Below are 23,338 nucleotides of genomic sequence, written 5' to 3' on the forward strand. Positions count from 1 at the left end.
TTTTTAGGAACTGAATTTTGGAATGCATCAAAAACATTAAAACATTTATACGAAAAGAATTATTTCAACGATGAGGACAAAGCAGCTTCAATTGTAAGATTTCTGTTGGATTTCTTTTGTGCAAACTGGTGCTTGAGTGAGTACTTGTACTTCTACAGGGTGTAAGGGTTCTAAATGTTCATGTGATAATTACATGTATGAAATTGCTTAAATTAACAAACGTGCCACATAGAAAAGACATCAACATAATGCATTCCCTTCAGAACATTTGTTTACAATTTAAACATCGTAGAAAACATTGTAGAGTTTACTACAAGGTGTGTATGGGCAGATTAACTGTTAAGTGAAGTAAGCTTGGATAATTTCCAATGTGCCGTTTCACTAAGCCACATGTTTTTTTAAATAAGTTATATTTTATTTCAGGAATGGCCACCACTTTTGAAACAGATGTTGTCTAATGGTATGTAGCATTTTAGTAATCCAAATTTATTTACTTATCATTTATGTTGTTCCACTACTTCCAATTTTTGCGTTGCAGCCGATTCACTTGGATTAGAAGCTTCTGAAGATTACCAATATGCAATTAGTTCTCTTGGTGCTTGTACTTGGTATGAAGTGTTAAAAGTTTGTAGAGTTAAATTAATGACTTCACATGTGTAGTAACATGATTAAACTGCAACTCGCTCATGTAATTACCTTTAAGGTATTTAAAGAAATGCTGTATTGATCAGGAGCTGTTGTCAATGTCACAGTTTGAGGTACAAACTAATCAGTGCTAATTTTTTCGGGACATTATTTCCATTAATTTGATAAACACAATTATATAATCAAAATGCATGACTATTTCATATTATTTCTCAAAAATATTTCATATTATTTCTCAAAAAAGGTACCTCCTCTTTTTTGACGTTAGTTTAAGAATGTCTATTCTTGTTGTTGCGAATTACAGTTGTCATATTTGTTTTTATAGGAGTACGTTCCTGCAGATAATATCACGAAAAGAAAAATTGATCATTCAATGCCACAATATATGGTATGCTTTATAAAAATTTAGAGTTTAAATTGAACTTTTTTTTAATTTCTTTTGTTTGCAGATCTAAATTCATGTTAGCATTAGAAAGAGTTTAATTGATTAATAGAATTTGCATTTTATGGAATATCAGTATACAATTTTGATTAGGTTTAATTTCCGGTTATAATTTAGTAAAAATAAGGAAATTTTCTTTTATGCCGATACTTCTTATATTCACACTGCTTTTATTATGTGGATTTAAAACATGTTGTATGAGGACCTTTTCCATATGTATGTGTCTGTGTCAAACATGTGTGGTTATTAGAGAAGTGGAAATAATAGGGAAACAGGAATAGATGGAGTAAATAAATCATATATATGATTTTTTATTTAGATTTTGGATGGAGTTACGCTAACAAATCTCGACATCGTTGTAAATACTGATGGAACAACTGAGGGTACCCTTTTGGAATTGCTTGATCACTGTGCAACACCTTTTGGTATTTTTCATTTTATTTTTAGTTGTTTATGGGTAAATTTTATATAAAATGTTTACATTATCCTTATTTTAAAAATGTTGTTTAATAGTAAACTTGTTTCTTAAAAGATTAAAAAAAAAATTAAAGACCATAAAATTATTAGACCTAGTGCTATTTTTTTCACACCAACTTTTTTTTATTTTACACATCTATCCTTTCATTTTTTTGTGCTTTTGAAACTTTCTCTCAAGTGTTTACATTTTATGAACAGTATTATCCAATTACAATAAATTTGATTTGTTATCTTTAATAAAGTTTTCTAATTATATTTTGTACACTATTTTTTGTACACTATAAAACATTTTTTTTTTAAATATAAAAAATGACTTTTTTGTCTTTTAAAAGATACTAACAGGCACTATGGAAAATACAAATTTGGTTAACAAAAAATTTTGTGTGGCTGTGTGCAAGTGCTGTCAAGCACAATAATCCAATGAAATTATGCCGTTTTTTTAAAATCGTTCAAATGTTAAAACATTTTTGTTTTTCACAGAGTCTAATGGGTAAGAACTGTCAGTTTTATTGGTTAGTGTTATTTTAATTTACTTCACAGGAAAGAGATATTTTATCCAATGGCTTTGTTCACCTTCGTGCAGTAAGAAGTCAATTGAAAGCAGGTACGCTTTAAAAATGTCAGACCAATAAGTAAAACAAATTACTAAAAAAAATATTTTTTTCGACTAATTAGTATTATCTCTTTTTCATCTAAGCTGAATCAATTGTAAATCTATATTATAATACCTGTATACGTCTGGCTGTTGCGAAAAAAGGTAACCGCCTAAAATGCGGTAAATAAAGGATGGGCAAACCGGTGGATTTATCCACGGGCCTCCAACAAGTACTTTATATTACTTACAATCTTACACAAAAATGCATTGACAATTCACCATTCTTTTAACTAAACTATTTGACCTATTTACTCTGTTTATCTAAATAATGTAAGATCCTAAATCCTAATTCTGCTTTGAACCTTGATAAGTTTTAACTGCACATATGTTGTACCTAAAGTGCGTTCATAACTGCTTTAACAGACTTTGAAATTTTCTTCTGTCCACTGATGTTGCACTGTTTTATTTCGACTGTGTCAATTATAATCTCTCACTATCTTGTTGTACTGTTTTCTTTCGACTGTGTCAATTATAATCTCTCACTATCTTGTTGCACTGTTTTCTTTCGACTGTGTCAATTATAATCTCTCATTATCTTGTTGCATTGTTTTATTTCTACTGTGTCAATTATAATCTCATATTATCTTGTTGTCATGTTTTTGTCACTTAGTGTAAACATTGTCCTTATTTAAAGTTTCAATAACAGTAAATAACAAATCTACTTGGGTATGTCCATGTCAGGGTCAATAAACTTTCAATCAATTAGATATAACTAGTCAATAAAGCCCGTGGAAAAATCCACTAAGGCAAAAGAACAATGGAAAATTAGGTTTCTTTAGATTTTTTGCCAACATGTGCAGTGCAAATCCAAAAATAAATTGGCGAAATTTAGTTTATTTGTTGCCTGTAACGTGTAGAGGTTGAAACACTGATCAAAATAATGTATAGGATCATATCTTTTCCATGAACGACTAAGGACATATAATGGTTTAAAAATTTTGCTGACGTCAGTAATGGCCCGTTAAAACGTGAAAATTTTTTTCAGAAATTTATATGCCTGTTACCTTCATCGTATAGACCTTGAAACGATGATCAAGAAAATGTATAGGATCATGTACTTTTGACAAACAGTTGCAGAGATATTGGGGTTTAAAGGTTTTTTGATGACGTCATCAACCCGTCCATTCCGAAACGGTTTGGGGAACCAGGTTTTGGAAAACTTATCCAAATTGGTCCCAGGTGCTCCTTAGTTACCTATGCGGTGAAAAATCATTGACGTCACCACCTCGTTTCCAAGTTATTTGGCCTCTAAGTTTTAGGTGCACGTGATGGCTTCATTAATTTAATATAAGATATTGACGGTAAAGTAGTATTATTGACCTCGCGCCCTAACGTCAGAAAATTTAACTTATTAGACATAAGTTTTTCGGCGACATCAAAGGAAAATGAACACATCCACTATGCCTGTCACAGACAGACAGACAGACAGACACACTTAGCGTATTATTATATAGATTCCTTAGATTGTAAAACTTTCACCAGTGCAACTAATAGTCGAGAAATTTACACATGTGACTAGACCTTAATATTTCTCTTTTTGCTTACCAAAAGATACCTAAATATTTCCAAATCCAGAATTTGAAGCTGCCTAAAATAAAATTTTATTTAAATTAACCATTAGAATCTTTTAAATGATCTATAAAGTATTTTTGCTGAACAGATTGGATAATGTTTTGTCATCTAGATTGGACGCGATAGAGAATTTAATGACAAATTCTTCTCTGATGCATGAAGTGAAAGAGATAATGAAAACGATGCCTGATCTAGAACGTATTTTGAGAAGGTAATTGTATTGTATTGTATACATTTAAAGAGGACTGAATTTTTCTGATTATCGAATGTCTAAAATTGAAAGAAAGACCTTAAAAAACTTTAAAATATTTTGTCTGGTGGTAATAACACTGATGGCATTTGTAGACTTTTTTACATTTGCCTTGTACAGACACATTTTACTTGTGTAGCCAAAAAAAACAAAAATGAAAAATAAAACAAAAAACACATCAGACTCAAACAGAAATTTCTCGCACACACATAAAATGGATTCCAGGTGTTTTGTGTGTAGATACGGTTGCTGTCTATCCCTGCTGTTTTGGTTTAGAATTCACAGTCTTGGATCAGTGAGACGCAGTCAAGACCATCCAGATAGTAGGGCAGTGTTTTATAATGAAGAAACATATAGGTGAATATGTTATTATGAGTTGGACAGGGTAAATTATTGACCTTTCAATCGGATCTAGACAATACAACTTTTTGTTCATTCATTCATGTATTCATTCATTCTTTCATTCATTCATTCATTAATTCATTAATACATTTATTCATTTATTCATTCATTCATTCTTTGTTTTATTTTATTTTTCTTACAGTAAAAAGAAAATAGGCGATTTGATATCTGCATTAGATGGTTTTACGAAAGCTTCGCAAGTGGTTGAGATTTTACAGGCTAATTTATCCTTGCTCAGGTAATAATAACAATTGGTTATATACTTAAATCTGCATTAATAGCTGGGAGAATATCCAATTTGTCAACATTGGCCCAAAGATACGAAAACTTTTCCCAAGAGAAGTGTAACTTAAATTGAGTTTTTGTGGATTTGGTTATATTTGGTTCTGTATTGATAGCTAATAAACAAATGTAATGCATTGATCCTTTCTATGTTCGTATACATTTCATACGTCTATTAAATGATTGGATTTTAGCAGCTATTTTTCAAGCCGAGATTAATGTTTCATTAAATGTTATTGAACTTATTGCATGTGTTTCGTAGTATGATATTTTTACTTATAATATTTTATCTGTTTTTTCAGCTCAACGTGGCTTAAATCGCTCTTGATAAAAGATGAAAATAATAGTAAGTAAAGTAATGAACAGAACTATATGAATATATTGAATATGTAGTGTGTTTTTCTTTGATTGATCTTCCTGTATATTTTTTGTTTCAGTGTAGTAATTGATTTAGAATGATAACAGCCTTTTTCGATTTTTTATGGTCCGCTAAACTAAATATAGAGACTTTTCCTTCTAATTTTAAATTTCTTGTTTGGATGTGAAATTTTTTCATTGTGGGTATCTTCATTTGCTTCTGCATATGTAGCTTAGCACCTATAATGCTCATGTTTAATTGTTAGGGGGTTACTCAGATGTGTTCCCAATAGGTAAAAGATGGCCTAATCACAACTTGTATTAAACTGGTAACATTTAATAGAAGCGTTTGTTTTGTGTACCCATATTTTGCATTTACATATGTTTTTTTTCTTTGTTGTTTAGCTGTTGGCAAATATCCAGATATGTCTTCCACTTTAAAGTTTTTTCAGGTATGTTTCTTCTGTTTGCAAGGTATGTTTCTTCTGTTTGCAAGAGTAGCTTAAATAGTAGTTGTATAGATCTCCTGCAAGCTTTTGTTAACTTGGCTATGACTGTAATTTGTTATAATTTTTTCAATGTCTACTATAGTATTTTCTAATGTATTTAGTTCTCTTAATCGAATATTTTTTTGTATATAAAAAATGTCTGTGATGATGAATACAAAATGAGTGACGAGAAGTTTTCTTTCATTGTAGCATGCTTTTGATCATAAAAAGGCAAAAGAAACTGGAACCATACATCCTAAGAAAGGTAATTGTTGTTGTGAGAGTCTGATTGTGTACTTTCTGTCTAACAAAAACTGATGAAGTTACCGTTCGTTGATGAGATAAAAACTGATATTTTGACAATTTTTCCTTTTGTTTTTTTAGGTGTCCATCCTGCGTATGATTCCGCCATGAATGAAATTAACTTGCTCAAGGATAAGTTGGATGATTATTTGAAACAACAACGAAAGAGGATGGGATGTTCAGTAAGTTCTATTCAATGTTTATGTTTATTTTTATGAAAGATCCGGCTTTTCTAGTTAACATCAGCACTCGACAGCTGTTAATGCGACTGTTGAGGTGTAATTAATTTGAAATTTACTAAGTTTTACTTATATTTTCCAGCTAAATTCGACTTTCTCTAATATTTCAAAGCACACTATTGCAAAATATTTGCGGCGTCAAACACTAATTCCATAGCCTGATTCAAGCAAATGGAATTTTTCGTCAGTGATTTTGTGCTGACATGACAAGAATTGAATTGGAAGGGCTGAAATTTCTTATTAGGGTTTTGACGCATGGCAATTAATATGATACTGGACGTTGAGTGTGGAAAATCTAATCAATAAATAATAAATTGTAGTTGCTACATGAGCCCAAAATATTTTGTGCATTTTTAACACGAGGACAGCCTACATTGCAGACAAAATACAGTTTATTAGTATAAGAGACGAGTCAATAGCCAGTGGAAATCCCACAGGAATTCACCCATTACAGCAAATTTAATAAATTTGTTGTTTGTAATTTCAAGATTTAGTGTCAGTTCAGTATGACCTGGTTTTGGTGGACTGTTCTAGAAAAGCTTGTATATGTGTGTGCAATGTTGAAAACAGTGTTCCAATATGTTACATATATTTGTGCATAATTGTGTTCCAATTAATATTAATATACCTTACATAATACAATAACTAACAAAAAACTCTAAAATTCTTGGATAAGACGTCTCAGAGGCGTATTGAAATCTTTACTGTTAACATGAGCAGTTATCAAAGAGACGTAGTTATTTGAGTAGAGATATTAATAGTGATACCCGTCTCATTGATTCATTGTTGTATTTGTGCTACACCTTTCTGTAGTGTGTTGAATTTGTGTTCTGTTTGAAGCCTATCTCAGTCAACATTAAGAATAGGTTGTAGAGTAATAATAATTGCTATCATGTGCAGAAATAAATATATAAAATCTATTTACAGTAATTTTACTTTTGATGTCATCCTAGCATATAAGGAAAACTTGTTGTTTATATTTTAAGCATGTTGTTGGTTAATGTTCAAAACAATTGTCACTTTCGAATGTATTATGTCCCACTGTGTGTACTATTTCCTCTGCGAAGGAGTGCTTTATGCTGTGCTCTCAACCTCGGTCAATGGCGTTGGACTACTCGCTGTGATGTCAGGTGATAAAGGAGCCTTTGTTAAGGACGAGGAACTGTCTGAACTTTGTTGCGGTTTCTCAAATGCAGGTCGGAGGTGCGATGTTTTTTGCAACTCGATGTCGCTTTTGTTTTGGTAGTTTTCATCGTCTAAAAGTTTAATAAAATATACAGGAGTGTTTAAATACAGACAGTATTTTGCTAATTTCTACTATTTATTTATTTTTTTCGCTTTGAACAACATCCTATCACTATCAGTTTTGTAGTCAGGTGCTGCTTCTGTTGATAAATAATAACTTTAGCGGACTTGGAAAGTAATTATTGTTCTCAATTTTAAGAAATTCTTTTTAAGAAAAATGTCAAAATATCTTGTTGTGTGTGACCAAAAGTGTGAACACAACATGTTTTAATGAGTAAGGAATTAAAAATGTGTTTTCACTATGGCGTTTTTGTATGAAACTTGTTGAGTTGAACGATGGTGAAATTTTTGGGAGGTGTTTTACCTTCAAAAGCTTCTCGTTCGAAGTTGTGTTTCTCCACTAAATTTTCCACTCTTTCATTGAAACAGCTGAAGAAACTTCTAATCTCTCTTGTGAGTTCGTCTTGCATAAGTTGAGAAGTGTGGCTCAAGTCTTTCACCTCTTTTGACTCCAACATTTCCAAATCTGAAAAAAAGGCAATACTCGTGAGCTTTGTACAATTAGTGGGTGTGAACAAGGAAGTACCAATGTTTTTGTGTATATATGTAAGTCATGGTGCGTCTATGCAAGGACTAGGGTATAAGTTTAAATGTTTTGCTGTTGGGTTCTCACATGTAAGACTTAGTATTACAAACAAACTAGTCGGTAACCCGTAGAATAATTCACGGGGTCCACGCTATTTCTTGTACTCGTAGCATGACCTCTTTCTTGCGGACAAACAGGCAGAATGCGGCTATTATTGAAGAGATGCTGATATCTAGTGTGTTGTTAAAGTTAAAAGGGTGTGATAGGGAGTTATAGAAAGAAAGATGTACTTTTAGCCTCCAGAATTCTTTTGTTCTTTGGCAGTAAGTAGACGTGCTCGAACGCTAAACCTGCAATCGAGAAGACGAGTAACATTCCCAACAATGAAAGAACAGCTGAGAGATACATAGCACTCTTTGGATCCATTAAATTGAAGATTGGAGGTTCCTAGGATAAAAATATGAACTCGAATATAAATAGAAAAAAGAGTTTAGTGTTTTGGAGGACGAAATTGGACCCAAAATCGAAGAGAAATAAATACGATTTTCCGTTTACATATTTTTCACTTGCTTTGCATTGAAAATCGTATTAAATATAAATTTCGTGTCAAATTCATTGTTGTTTGTGAAGTAAAACAAACGAAAATTTTACATTTTTTACTGTGTTTCCATTTTGATTTTGCTTCGTTCGGTATCTAATTTTAGTTTATGTCTCGTTTTCAGTTCGTGCCTCTTTTTCATTTCTGAGATTGCCCCTTCGACAATTTGAATTAATAAAATATATTTTTTATGATGTTAGTCGGTAAATCTAGGGCTCTGTCACCATGGTTACACAAGTGTTTTTAACCTACCGGAACTTCACCTTTGATATCGGCCACGGCTAATTCGACTGTAAATTCATTCTCTTCTATCCATCTTTTAAATTCACTGCGCACAAAGGGATCAGATAATCGTTCTCCAAGTACCATACCGTAGTAGTAATCCTCTTGCTCCAATATGCTGTTCTTCTGCAAGACTTGCAGCTCTGTACGATATCCTACCACATACTGGTCAACTAAACACCCTTCAATGTCTCCCTTCTCGACGGCTGATAACATTTCGCCAAATGTGTTATAGGCTAAAAAAATAATGTCAAAAATATTTTTCCTGTCTTAGTGATTTATATGAAAACCACTGTGGGGGAGTTTAAGTAACATTTTATTTGTAGTCCATCTTGGATACGGTAATAATTCTTACCTATCATGTCTGCTGCTTTGCTAACACCGTATTTAAACTCCTCCGTGTGGTTGATTGCACCCAGCTAAAGCAAGTATGCAAAATTATTTGTTTAAATAAAGTTACCGTTTACACTAAAAAAGGCCAAGTCTTCAGCATAATTTCTTGTAAACTTTTTTGTTGGCTATAAAAAATAAACTCGAAATAGCAGCAGAAAATATATCATACTTTTGCTCCGTATAAATTTTCAATATTCGTTAGCGATGCAATAGTGAGGGCGGTGGAAATAGCGCCTGTTATGATGGAAATGATGACAAGTCCGCCCATAATCCAAATTACAGCAAAGATACGCCCTGGAATTCCTCGTGGTGCTATATCACCATACCTAATTTAAAAAGCAAAGGTTCAGACGTTTACATAACTGTTTTACTGCGCCCGTTTCTGTGGACAAATTCTATATCTATATCTCTATATCATATTGTCGAAATAAAACTCACTCCGTCTATATATCACTTCGATCTTTTTGTCATAAATTACATTGCGGTTGTAAAAAAAAAAAAACTTAGGTGGAGTGTGAATGCGGACTGTGAAAACTGATTGCGGCCCTTTTATTTTATTTAACGTCAGACAAAGTGGAACCTCATGTAAACACGAGGATGTCTGACTTCACTCTTACTGTCGTCTAGCGCTCGGCTTATGTACACCTTATTACTGCTTTTTAATAATTTGTGTTTCGTAATTTTCACCTACCCAACAGTTGTCATGGTGATATATGCCCACCACGCCCCTTGTGCTATTCCCTGTAGAAATGTTCTTGGAAACTCTTCCTCGTTCCAATAGGTGTCCTAAAAATTATTTTTAATAACTGTTATACCTCTTGACTCGTTTACCCAAATGTAGGTTAGATATGATTTGTTACAGTGTATACAGCAAACCTTTAAGTTAGAGCTAAAAATCTCACCAGAATCCACATGATGACTCCTGCCAGGGTTAACAAAAGCACTGTTATACCAAGAACAGGCAGCACGCTTCCTATAGCGCCAAATATGGCTATGCCACCTTCTTCGCCTTTCCCAACAAGATATACCACCCCAGGAGCCTTGACGAGTGGAAAGTAAAAGTTTCCCCTGAAAACAGAAGAGACGCGAGATACAGTTAAAATTAAGACCCGGTATTATGCAATACAACAAGCTTGCACAGCATTATTATTCTTTTGTTGGCTTGTAGGATTTTGTGAAGCTATCCTGATAAAAAGGCGTTATGAACTTACTACGATGGCTTTAAAAGTCCGGCATTTTCGTTTGTTTTGAACAAACCACGCCTCTATACTGAGTTAGATATCATAATGCACCCATGTACTGAGTTGGACTTCAAACTTAAAAAAGACAGTATGACGTACCTGTATGCCGAGGTGGATTTCAAACTAAAAATAGGTAGCACAATATCAAAGTCGCCTTTATCAATTTGATTTTTCACATCGAACAAATTTTTTCGTCGATTGTCAACACTGCCCCATACGATTTCACTTTCTCCATGACCCTAAGTTGAAAACAAACATATGCTATAAGTGAGTAAATAACGAGAAGTTAAACTACCTTTTTGGATTCCATCACCCCGTTCAATCTGACCACTCTCCAACACTGATGTACATGGATGATAACTTACTCTTAAGCACTTGCCACACACCTCCTTAAGCATTTTCTCCAGCACTGTGTAGAAGACTCCTTTAAAGATGGGTTTCGAATACTTGTCAAAGCCGTACACAAATTGCGTGTATGGTGGATAGTTGTACCAAACTAATTTTATTTTCTTTGGACACTTGCATTGCTCTATGAATAAGAAGAAGAAAAATATGTTTCACTAATTTATCTAAGTTTGTAATTTGTTGGTTTTGTGTACAAAGAATTCTCGTGCGCATTTTAATTTTACGCAAGACTGTTTTGGGCGTATTTTAATTTTACGCAAGACAGCGTTGGGAATATTTTAATTTGGAGCAAAATAAGCCATATTTGCCAAATTTTAAAGTAAAAAACTCACGTTGCACGGATCAAAAGGGTGTCCACCCGATAAATGGTGTATGTGGTTTGGGCCTTTACATGGGTGGTTAAAAAGAGCGGTCAGGGATCTGGAAAATCTGTTTTGTCATTAAAATTCATGAAAAATTTGCTGGTTACTTTATAAAAAACACTACTAGTGAACTTTGTCTAACGGGCGGCAAATGGGTGGCAGTCGAATATGATTGACGTATTCTGTAGCAACATCGGCAAGAAAAACGGACTACTTCCTATCTCCTCCCTACCCGTCATTAATGCTGTTTTAGTTCATTTACGAAACTAGTTGATCAATTAATAAATAAAGGTTTTTACCTATGATCTTTAGCTCCACCGTTTCTTTTTCAAATCCGTTCTTGTTTTTCGCTAAACAAACATACATCCCTTCGTCTGATAATTGCAAGTTTTTGAGCAGTATAAATCCATCGTCGGTCATATTCTTAAAAAACATGAAATAGGATCAAATATACGCGATTAGTTAATTCTGCGCTGACCGTGAGTTTCTATGGCAACTTATTGTCGTGACGATCAATCATCAAAGAATAAATGGTACTCGCGGATGAGTAGGTTCAGTAGGTGAAAAAAAAAATATTTATACTTTACAATTTATTCTAAATTGTAAAGTATAAATATAGCTAGCACGTGGAAAAATATACGGATATTCGCCCGTCGCTATTGCTGCCACCATCTTTGGTTCACGCACCATATGTAGTTCACGTATCGAAAGTTGGGTAGTATAAAATGGACTAGTCATTGACACGTGAAAAATCCACGGGTCGCCTGTCCTTAAAATATCACATTTCGTGTTTCCATAGCACGTTCTTTTTTCTTGGGGACAGACAGAAAAAATTCGGCTATTTCATAAAATAGAGATATCAAGGATTTTAATGAATAAAGCAAAATATATAGTATTTTTTAAGTAAGATTTTTTGGACTGGATAAGAATGTTAAAAATTTACTTTCGCGGGAGTGAAATTTCGCCGGAATTCACCTAAACTGAAAAATCCCCGAAATTTAGTTCTGTTAACGTAATCATAGAAACAGGTTGTTCAACCGTACGAAATCACACCCCCTGTACATAGTTCACGCCGAGCATTTAACACACCGATTTAAGTATGCTTGATCCACATTCACGTATGTTTGACCCACATTTAACTATGCTTCACCCACATTCAAATGCTTCATCCACATTCAAATGTTTCACCCACATTCAGCCATGCTTGACCCTCATTCAACTATGCTTGAGCCACATTCAAATGGTTCACTCACATTTAATGCTTTAACTGCATACAAATGCTTGACCCTCATACAATTATGCTTGACCCCCATTTAACTATGTTTAACCCACTTTTAACTATGCATGACCCACCTTGATCATGTCTCTGCGTAACGAAACAAGAACGCCATCTGATTTTCTCTCCACAGTCCATTGGACACCGGCTTTCGGAGAGGCTTCTGTTTGGCACTCTAAAGCCACACCGCCTCTTTCATCTGCGTAAATTTCACGTTGGCAGGTATCGTCTCCGTATTTCCCTAAGCATGTTATTCTTGGTGGACCTAGAAAGATAAATGTTCTGTTTTCATGTTCTTTATTTTTTTATTATTATTATTGACAGCATTGCTTCAATTGCTTTAAAGTCGCCAAAGTGAGCCGAAAGTGAATTTCCCTGATTTCGCGGATGGCTAGCTCAATTTTATTTCCGCCGTAAAATAAATTTGGGGAATAGCCAAACGAGTGTAACCTCGTGGTAACTAAGTTTTAGGGTTGGCAGCAATTAAAATATATAGAAACAGAAGAAGAGGATCGAAATTCTGGTTTTAAACATTTTTGTGGTTGCACAAAACAAAAATCAAGGGAATTTAAAATTCGGAAAAATCTCAAAGCCACAAAATCTTCGGCTTTCCGCGAAATGTTATGGTTTTAAAGTTCTTTATCTTGTCATCCCCACATTTATATGATCTTTTTATTCGCATGTTGGTTCGTCCGTTCGAAAGAAATATTATTGCGTATTCTCTTGTTTAAAGTGGCCACAAAACGCCCCCCCCCCTGATTCTCAAAAAGTCGATAAATAACTAGTCACTAATCTACATTTTGTACTCTCTCTAACGAAGACTTACCGATTGGAAATTGAAGCGAATAAGAGACATTAAACCCTCTTCCATTTCTCGACACATCGCTGACAAACTCAATGAAGACGTTCGTCGCAAACGCTACTATGTTGATCGGTCCAGGTTGGCCACAATAACCAAATTCTTTTGTTGTTATCTGAAACAAGTGTTTATCAAGTTGTAGTCGCACTGCTATGAATATTTAGACGATTCGTATTCGAACGCTTTTAATAAAGCAATATTATGATTTGGCAGGGCCGCTACAAGTCCTGAAAAGTTCGATGTTTTTTGAAGAAATTCTGAAAGGCCGTGTTTATCGCAGAGTTTTCCTTTTTATTTTCTGTTTTGAAGTGTTTCTTATTATTCTAATTTTTATTAGTATTTTTTATCGATACCAAGCTTCTTTTTTTTGAGGACATAATATCACACTTGATTTGTCTGCAAACTCACCAGAGGTATTAACTATCCTAGATTATTCTCGGAATAGGCTTAAACTACTGAAATTTAGATCGGTTTGCGACAACGCAAAAAGTATTGAACAACTGCTGTACGACAGTCGTGTAATAGTTTTTAATAGAAACCGAACGTGTTTTTACATATTGTGAAAGTGTTTTTACATATTTATTCCCGTTTTAACAGTGTGATTACAACTTGTGTTCCCAGCTTATTTCAAATTCATTATTTTTCTTACTAAATATCCCCGCGTATGAAAAAAAACTTTTTTGCTACGTTTCCGTCAAGTTTCTTTAAGTACGCTTTTGATGATGTGATGTTTTTGTATTCGACACATAAGATTGAAGAATTCAAGCAAAAATGTTCCTCTCGCCTTAAAATTACGCGAATGTAAAACGGCCTTTACACTAAGCAACTCAAGCGTATATGTTCCGCCCGCTTTAAAATTATCCAAAGACAAACAGCAACTCAGGGGATAAACAAATCATTTAAAAAAACAAGTCAGGCACTCACGTCTTCCCAATACTCTTGTCCCTTTCCCTGCCGGTAAACTTTGACGTAATCATACTGCGTGCATACTTTACTATCCTCTAAATCCATGTATTCTATGTTTATTCGGACTTGTCCGGTGCCATTGACTGACGTGAGTAGCCATCCGCAGCGTTTTCCGTTCATGTAATTGTCTCCATCAGAGAAACCACTCGTCTCAAAGACGTTGATTAACTTTCCATCATCGTCTGTCGGGGGTTTGTCCAGATCGGCAACTTCTGTTAGAGTTATGTTGGTCAAGCAGTCTTGATCTGAAAAATTAATTCCATGTATTGTTTGTGTTTTAACCCTATTCGGTCCGGGGGGGGGGGGGGGGGCGGATTCCGCCCCCCCCTGACGGTTTTTTTTTAATAACTCTTGATTGCTTTCTTATATGGCTATGATACTTACTGAGTTTCAACATTTATCTATTAGACACCTGCATGCTAAATTTTTAGGTCCCATACCTTTCAGAGGCTTTGATATTGGCCATTACTCGAAACTACCCCTAAAATCTCTATGAGATTCTTACAATGGGAAAATATAATAACTTCTGTTAGGACTATCCTTAGAACTTGAAACTTGCAACACAACTTTGTTTCATCAACAAGAATCATTTTGAATAATTTTGACACGTGACTAATCCGATTTCCCGATTTTGTCGGATTTTACCCGAAAATGGGAAAAAAACGGATTTTCGGGCAATTTTTTATCCGATCCATGTAAAAACCGGAAGATATGTTAAAAAAAATTTATTTAGCTTTCAGAAACTTCAAACAGAATGTAAAAATTCGCTCTACAACAAAAGTAATTATATTTTAAGCAGATAGTGGCATTTTTAACAATTTTCAAGCTTCTGATGACGTCACAGAAAATGTGCTGACGCAAGCAAAAATTTATTGCCGCCATTTTGTTCCTTTTATGACGTACTATAAGTGTGCCAAGTTTGATTCAATTTGAACAATCCTATGAAAAGTTATTGAGGAGTGGCGGAATCCGCCCCCCCCCGTCATAGTATGTTCGAAAAACCCTGGACCGAATAGGGTTAAACCCGGCATATACATTTTTGCACCAGACATATACGTTTTTCTGCCGGACATATAATACCTTTTTGTACCTAACATACACCCTTTTTGAACCGGACTATAGAATACTTTTTGTACCGGACATTGTTTAGAATATGATAGTACATATTGGTGAAGCTTTGGAGATATTCGGGTTTATTTTACATCGCGATTATTCTTTATCTTTAAAATTTGTAAACAAAAACAGTAATTACCTGTGTTTCGTAATGGGTCGTATTTGCCTTCGATGACCTAAAAATAAAAAACTCTAAAGCGATAGTTCAAAATGGTTGCATCGCAACTTTATTTCGGACACTCTACAGAGTATTTTAATTATGTCATTTGATAGACAAAATTAGGGTAAATACTACGACGTACGACGCGGAGGGAGGGGGAATCTAAGGACCGGCGGACCTGTGTATTCTAGAACGACAGTCGAAGATGACGGGCGAATTTTCTAGTTTTCTAGTTAGGAATATTATAATGGTCATTTTTGTGTCCTGTTTATTTTTATGTTTCTTTTATGTAAAAAGTTTGGTTGTACAATAAATTGCAGAGCTTTTTTATATTGATGTAAAAAACCTTTTTTTTAATAGCAAATTTTTGTTAAAATTGTTGCAGCTTCGCTGTTGAGTACTTGAGTCATTAAAATTCGAGTTAAATATTTGAGTTTTAGAATAATAAATAATTTGTCCCACTTCTCGCTACCCTGTTAGTTGTATAATTCTGTGGGGAAAGTATGGTTTCAAAGCTCGCTGTAGTGGCGTGGGCTGGTGGATGGGCCTACTACCTAAAAATAACATCTGTCTTGAAGCATCCTGACTGTTGCATCCATGCGTCACAAGCGTGGTAAGAGTTTCAATCTCTTTACCACACAGTGTTACCCTGAATAAAAAACAGAATCTAGGGAGGAAAGTACTCGGACGGGCCAGTGTACCCATGCCCATGCCCACACCAACTAGATTAGATTCTAGCAGTGGACCTTGCTGGTCTTCTGGGCATGACGCCGACCATAAATTAACCCACTGGTGCTGCGGCCTGCTATCATGCAATACAGGGACATCTAGATCTGCAGGTATTATTAACAAATAAATTTATCTTCTATAATATTAATTTGAACATAGAAAAACATGTTTTTGTTTGAAGACTAAAATGTGTTGAATGAAACCAATCCAACGTACCTGTAAGTGCACAACCAGTGAAATGATTACTATACTGTAACACATCATGGCATCAACTGTTGTTTAGAAGTCAATAAACAAAAATTATTTCCAGTTTATAAGTTGTTGTTAAAATCTTTTATTTCTTTTTTTAAATGACTTGACTTTTAAATTTGATATTAATTTTTTTCTAAAATTTGTATTTAATTATTTATATTAAAATTTAAGTATATATTTATAATTGATATTTTTTTAACTATCAAGCTAATAAAATAATTTGAGTTTATATTCATTGAACGCAGTAAGTATGAAATTTAATGTTCGAACGGCATTCACGTATGGTTTTGGTTACTTAGCGACCGCATGATGCTATTTTTATGTTTTCATGTTATGATGGTAGCTACTAAGAGAAGATTTAATAATTTTTTAAATCCTTGCTATTTTGTGAATATTTTTTAAACTTTTTTTGTCCAGTATATGTATACTAAAAATGCATATTTTGCGAAGAAACGCATAAAAATTGAATTTGAAATTAAACATCGAGTTATGTGTAAAATCTGAGCACATGACTGAAACGTTTGTAGCGATTGGTTAAAAATATGAGACAAAATTTAAGTGGATGTTTTCCGAATGGCGCATGCGTAAAGTGACCTGAGATTTTTTTGTGACAAACTCATCAGAGCATCTTTGAATTCTTCTTATTTGCTTATTTTGTATTCATTTTTTTATTTTTATATTAAAGTCTTTTTTATGTTTTAGAGCATAAATTATTGGGGAACAGGTACGAAATATCGACTATGAATTTGTATTTGCTTATTTATCTCTCAAAAGAATTGTGTTGTTAATGAATTTGCGTAAATATGGATACTGTGAAAATCAAAAATCTATTTTTTTGGGTCTTTAAATTCAGTAAAAAAATATTTCGAATCTGCATATTTTTCCCGCCACAAGAATCATACAGAACGACCTGCTTGACAGCTTACTAAATAAACTTTTTTTTTAGGAAAGAACCGATATCAACTTGAAATTCCTGAGTCAGCACTTCGCTCTTCCCCTCCGAATGATTACCATTTAAAATCTCAAAAGAAAGGATTTAAGCGATATAGCTCTGATAAAATTGATGAGTTGAATGAACAATTAACAGCCGCGGAGGAGAGTCGTGATGCTGCGTTGAAAGACACAATGCGGAACATCTTCAATCAATTCGATAAAGAGTAAGTTGAACTATGGTTATATTAAGCCTTCTACGCAGAGAAAAAATATAAATCGATTTTACAAGTACTAGTTCAATAAGGAAACTTATACAAAGTTTAAGAAATGTTCAAAATTGTCCCATAGAGAATATCACGTATATTCGCGAAATAAGTTTTTCATACTTATTTCTTAAAAGCGACCTTCGTTCCGCAGATATATAAATATCTCACTTTCTTTAATTTAGTTACACTAAAGAAAACATTTCGTGTAACGTTTACATGGTAAAATTGAAACAAATTTATTCCGTCGCTATGTTTTCTCCAATGAGCGTCTAACATGGTGGAGATTGCGCTTTTTTCAACAATTTAGAGTGAATAAGTTTTGTTTTTACGACTTGCGGCGTCAACTCCTTTTTCTTGTTCTTCAATTGCTTATTTTTGTTGTAGGTATTCGAAGTGGGAAACGGCTGTGCGATGTTTGGCCACTTTGGACTGCTTGATGTCGTTAGCTTGTTACAGGTTAGTTCGCTTTTGAGCGATGTTAAAGTGTCTTTATGTCATCTTGTATTTTCCGATTTCTGTTTTGTATTTAGCAACAATATTGACGGAGTTTCGTGCCGTCCGGAAATTATTGATCCTATTGATGAAGAGGGGAATGAAATACAGGTAATGATAGTAATTTGTCATGACTTCATGTAAAGGCGAACTTGGACGTTCCTCGCTGTTTCATTTTACGGAGATCGCGGAACTGATGCAGAAATGGCACTTATAATAATTTTTTGGTCTAATGGTCATCCGTTTTAACCCCCTTTCGGGTTGCCAGCGATTTTCATATAAATTTGTTATAACTGATCTATCGTCGTTGTAAAAGTGGGATTGATGTTAGGTGATATTTTCATAATTTATTGTTCTTTAATGGCTTCTGTAAGTAAAGTTAATCGAGTTAACTAAACTTTTTTCGAGGTTATTAAAATTTAGTATCTCTCAAACAAAAGCTTAGACGCTGATCAAATCCCCAACTTAATTCCACCAATAAGCATAAACCAATTTCTTAACAAACCCTAAATTAAAATCAAATCCAATGACATTAGAGAAGAAAGGACTTCGCGGCAATAATCACGTGAACAAAGAACAATAGGAGTAATCAATCAAAAATCGTTGTCAGTGTAATTTTTCTCACCTTGACTATTTCGATTTTAAAATAGGAAACTCAAATGGGCATATTGATCAACAAGAGATACCTTTAATAAAATCTTTTAGGCGAGTATCCATTAAGGGAAAACTAATCATCCAGCTAGAACCCATAGAAATAAATTGATGTGTAGAGCCAGTAATATAAGACAGAGATATAAAGAGAGAAAGTCTCCATAACAACCCCTTTCGGAAGGTATACAACACTGACCAGATTAAACTGTGTTTTTGTTCCGAGTGAAGACTGTTTTGTATTTTTTTCTTTCAGCCATTTTTTGAACTATTGAATTGTCGTCATCCATGCATTAGTCAGAAGGCTTTGAATGGTGGCGATTTCATACCGAACGATATTGTGTTGGGAAAACAGGTACGAAATGACATTTTTTTTCACAGTCCCGAAGCTATAGGAAAAAACATTTAGGGAGGACAATAAAAATCAGCGTTTTCCCACCTCCGTGGAAACACGGAGACTTGGGTTTTGTTCAGAGAAAATCCGAAAATTGAGTTCCACTGGGGGAAAACCCGGAGAGTTGAGTTCAGTCATTGAAAACACGAAGAGTTGAGTTCCTCTCGGGGAAAACCCAAAGAGTCGAGTTCCATTTAGGGAAAGCTCACTGGAATTAGAGAGATTCTATTATAGAATTTCAATGACGGTCGAAAATACAGTTTAAAGAGGGTGATATTTGCCACACGCGACAGCTCAAGGGTGTTGTATTTGGGAGACATTTTGTTCTATGAGCCTGTTACCACATAGAAAGTTTGTTTATTTTTCATAGTTCGTCCTGGGTACATCTTGTCACGTGTGTGTTTTATTTTTGGTAGGCTGGAAGTAGCAGCACTTCACCAAGTTGTGTGTTGATAACAGGTCCAAATATGGGCGGAAAATCAACTTTAATGCGCCAAGCGGGCGTTATACTTATCATGGCGCAACTTGTAAGTATTTTGCGTATTCTGTTTGAATAGTCTTATCCAGTCCTCCAACGGCCACTCTATATCATTCACTTTTAACGAAAGTTATATATCGTTAGAAATTCTGCAACATCAAGGAATTTTAGAGCAGATCCAAAAAGCTTTGAAAGTAAGAGCAAAGAAATTGCAAATCTATGGATTTTTAGTATATCTTTCCAAGCCTATGATATCGTTGGATACACCAGGCAACTGTGGAAAGATTGTTTGGAAAAGTTTAGAATAATTTTATTTTGTCTTTTAAGGGTTGTCACGTACCAGCAGAGGTGTGCAGATTCACTCCTGTGGATAGAGTATTCACAAGACTTGGTGCTAGGGACAGGATTCTTCATGGTAATGTGAAGATGTCTGATTAAAGCTTTTTCACTTCTTTTTTTGTTTATTCTTTAGAACTATCTTCACTGATTAAACGCCTAGATTGATTTTTTTCGCAATCTCAAACTGACTTGCTACAATATCTATTTCTCATGTCAGAAATTATTTCGTTAAAACTGCTTGCTAAAGTTTGTAGAATCACACTACTTTCTCAGGAAATAATTCGCTTTTAGAACGTTGAGGACGGGGTGCTTTTCTGAAATAAGGAACCTTCTTATTTCAGGAAATGTGCTATTTGAATCTAAGTAATAAATTTGGAGGAGAAAAGAGGCAATATGAATATAATCCTTCTCAAAATGTAAACAAATGCTTACTTCTAACCAAGACAATACTCATAGAAAAATAAAACTACATTTATTTGCTACGCCGGTAATGGGATTGACATGATCATGTTACTTCCTGTATTTAATACTTTTGTTTTTATTTGCAGGTGAAAGCACTTTCTTTGTGGAGCTGAGTGAAACATCAACAATATTCCAACATGCAACCAAGCATTCTTTAGTATTGCTGGACGAGCTTGGTGAGTGTCATAGTTAACACGTTTAGCATCCTCCGAATATAATTTTTCACAAAAACGAAGCTTTTCTAAATAAATTATGATTTGTGATGTACTTAAATTTTTTGACGGCTCACTATCTTCTTCATGCATAAAAATGATAAGTTACGAAGAACCATCGGTGTTAAAGTAGTTAACCTATGTATCAATTCCGCCTTCTCTAATCCCAGTTGTTGCCATATAGCATCACTAGTAAGGGTTTAAGAACGTACATTCTCTGATTTCTATATTTCTATATTGCTGCTGTGTTAGGCACAACAGATTTTTTATCAGAAAGTTTGTAAGAAAAAAGATAAATATTTTAAGTTAGAACGAAGACTGTTGTTTCTCCTGTGAAGTACGAATTTAAATTTGTCGTTTTTCACGAAATTGTCGTAATTAGGTCGCGGTACTGCGACGTACGATGGCACCGCTATCGCTTCCGCCGTCGTGCATGACTTAGCCAACAGAATCGGTTGTCGTACATTATTCTCTACTCATTACCATTCTTTGGTGGAAGAGTTTAGTCAAGATGTCAACATAAGTCTCGGACACATGGTAAGATTGATTTTCTTCACATAAAATATACGTTACAATAATTGTTTTTTAAATAAGAAAAAACATGTAATACAATCTTAGCCCCAAATAACTTTCTCCTTTAAATGATAAAAATAAAAGGTTTAGCTTTGACAAGCACGCGTAAGGTTATACAGCTGAACATGTTGCGTTGTTAACAACCTTTTATTTTTACCGTTAGGCTTGTATGGTAGAAAAGGATGAGGAAGACGACGACCCTACGAACGAAACAATCACCTTTCTTTATAAATTCACATCTGGAGCGTGTCCAAAAAGTTATGGTTTCAATGCTGCTAAGCTTGCTGGCTTGCCCCTATCTGTAAGTTGAATGCTCTCCGTTGTTAATGTGTTTTAGAGAATGGTGCACTCCGTTGTAGTTTTGATTGGTTTTTGTCGTTTCTTTTTATTTGTTTCTTTTTTGTCTTATTTATTTATTGATTTATGTACCGTTAGATAATAAAATCTGCACACGCGAAAGCAGCCTTGTTCGAAACTTCGACAAAAAACAGTCGTTTATTGAGGTAAAACATTTCGTTGATTTCATACTTCTTCCAAGACAACATATAATATTCAACCAACCGAAGTCTGTTTTTTTAAATAGTCGAACGTTCAAATAAACCTGTTTCCTCTTCGCCTCGTTTTTAAAACTTACCGCTATCAGAATGAAAATTTATAAGGGAGATAATATCGGATGTCATTAAGGAGGTAGGTTGTAAAAACTTTTGTCAGGTCTGTTTCTTCTTTTAGGTCTGTGCTCAATTCGTCTGCTGAACAGTTGAGAGGTCGTCTGCAACAAGTAATCTGACTTCACATGACGTGCATTGTTTAACTAAGCGCAGAGGCCTTTATGTGAGGAATCTTGGAGGCGTATTACATCCGACAGTGATGCAAAGATTAAAGAAACACTTGTACATAGGAAGAACTGGCTGCTTTAACTTGCAGTAGACCATTGAAATAAGCATGTATATACAGAAGAAGAATTTCTTAAAGTTTTGTTATGTTGTATAAAGAGAAAGGTTTTATACACGAGTGGGAGATTTTCTCTACCCGACTTGAGGTTTATTGAAGCGTGTTTTTAATATAACCCAGGTGCTAAGTGTCTGGGGCTGGGATTGTTGAAACGTGTTTTTAATGCGACCCAAAGTGTTTGGGCCTGGAATAAGGCCAAGGCGACAGGTCGCGCACCCCCCTCCTTCTGCTGAGCAACTTTCACAGTTGGACTGTTATTCCAGATTCAATATGTCAGAGTTCATTTTTCGTTTTAGTACACTATTGCTCAACAGACCCAAAGAGTCGAGGTAGGTTTTCTAATGCCACTGATTGTCAGTAAAAATAAAGGTGTAAGCAACTATTTATCGCATGAAAACTCTGCGATATGAAAATTTTGTGGATTTGTTTCGAAAATGTTATTTAATTTAAGGAAAATTAACGACACCGGCTTGTGAATTAAAAGAAAAATCTCGTGTATAAGAAGGAGCTTTTTGTTTCTCTTGCAAAAAAATCAAATTATTTATCTGTTAAGGTCACCAAGACGTCTGTAAAGGTTCCTTTGGGCTCAAAAATATCATCATCATCGTTGACGATCTGACATTTTAATTTTGCAGTTAATAGACCTTTCCGAATTTCTTAATTATGCCAAACTCAATTAAAGAGGTCGATACTAAAAATGATTTTTATCCCTAAGTTCCTTAGCAAAAGGTGTAACAAATTACCTAATTTTGTAAATATTTTTATTCGTTAAGTGCCACAATTGCGAACTGAAAGTTGCGGTCAAACCCTTCATATAGCCGATTTTCCTAAGAATAGCCTCGTTTTGAAAATAATTATTTTCTTCAAATCCAAATAAAATGCAACCAAAATATTATATTGCTTTAAAAACTTCATTTTTTTATAATAATTTAATATTCTATCTGAATATCCTTATTTAAAGAGCACAGAACCATTTCTGGATGACGTCATTATCAGAATTTATGAAATTCG

The 23,338-nt window shown here is 34.2% G+C and overlaps 2 protein-coding genes across 2 annotated transcripts in view; one reads left to right on the plus strand and one right to left on the minus strand.

The window, feature by feature from the left end:
* LOC130647389 (DNA mismatch repair protein Msh6-like) overlaps positions 1–22,420 on the plus strand; it is a 33,304-nt gene extending 10,884 nt beyond the window's left edge. The window contains exons 17-42 of the mRNA XM_057453230.1: positions 8–93; positions 424–460; positions 539–608; positions 704–758; positions 971–1,033; positions 1,407–1,512; positions 2,105–2,168; positions 3,904–4,002; positions 4,318–4,398; positions 4,586–4,681; positions 5,028–5,071; positions 5,488–5,534; positions 5,781–5,835; positions 5,955–6,055; positions 17,282–17,303; positions 17,526–17,736; positions 18,163–18,234; positions 18,309–18,381; positions 19,175–19,273; positions 19,729–19,839; positions 20,118–20,205; positions 20,678–20,767; positions 21,186–21,340; positions 21,540–21,677; positions 21,812–21,879; positions 22,106–22,420. Of these exons, the coding sequence (XP_057309213.1) occupies positions 8–93; positions 424–460; positions 539–608; positions 704–758; positions 971–1,033; positions 1,407–1,512; positions 2,105–2,168; positions 3,904–4,002; positions 4,318–4,398; positions 4,586–4,681; positions 5,028–5,071; positions 5,488–5,534; positions 5,781–5,835; positions 5,955–6,055; positions 17,282–17,303; positions 17,526–17,736; positions 18,163–18,234; positions 18,309–18,381; positions 19,175–19,273; positions 19,729–19,839; positions 20,118–20,205; positions 20,678–20,767; positions 21,186–21,340; positions 21,540–21,677; positions 21,812–21,879; positions 22,106–22,163 (2,189 nt within the window). The 3' untranslated portion in view covers positions 22,164–22,420. The remainder of the gene's footprint in view (positions 1–7; positions 94–423; positions 461–538; positions 609–703; positions 759–970; positions 1,034–1,406; positions 1,513–2,104; positions 2,169–3,903; positions 4,003–4,317; positions 4,399–4,585; positions 4,682–5,027; positions 5,072–5,487; positions 5,535–5,780; positions 5,836–5,954; positions 6,056–17,281; positions 17,304–17,525; positions 17,737–18,162; positions 18,235–18,308; positions 18,382–19,174; positions 19,274–19,728; positions 19,840–20,117; positions 20,206–20,677; positions 20,768–21,185; positions 21,341–21,539; positions 21,678–21,811; positions 21,880–22,105) is intronic.
* On the minus strand, positions 6,393–16,704 carry LOC130647392 (uncharacterized). The gene is made up of 16 exons (XM_057453236.1): positions 16,544–16,704; positions 15,578–15,614; positions 14,284–14,570; positions 13,327–13,474; positions 12,578–12,765; positions 11,524–11,647; positions 10,823–10,986; positions 10,557–10,696; positions 10,119–10,284; positions 9,908–10,002; positions 9,386–9,542; positions 9,179–9,242; positions 8,794–9,059; positions 8,234–8,390; positions 7,722–7,883; positions 6,393–7,368 (listed from the first exon to the last, which is right to left on the minus strand). Exons 1-16 carry the CDS (start codon positions 16,589–16,591, stop codon positions 7,187–7,189), a joined length of 2,385 nt encoding a protein of 794 aa, XP_057309219.1. The 5' UTR covers positions 16,592–16,704; the 3' UTR covers positions 6,393–7,186.
* Positions 22,421–23,338: the final 918 nt, after the last annotated feature.

Source organism: Hydractinia symbiolongicarpus, chromosome 6 (assembly GCF_029227915.1).
Source record: "Hydractinia symbiolongicarpus strain clone_291-10 chromosome 6, HSymV2.1, whole genome shotgun sequence".
Lineage (NCBI taxonomy): Eukaryota > Metazoa > Cnidaria > Hydrozoa > Anthoathecata > Hydractiniidae > Hydractinia > Hydractinia symbiolongicarpus.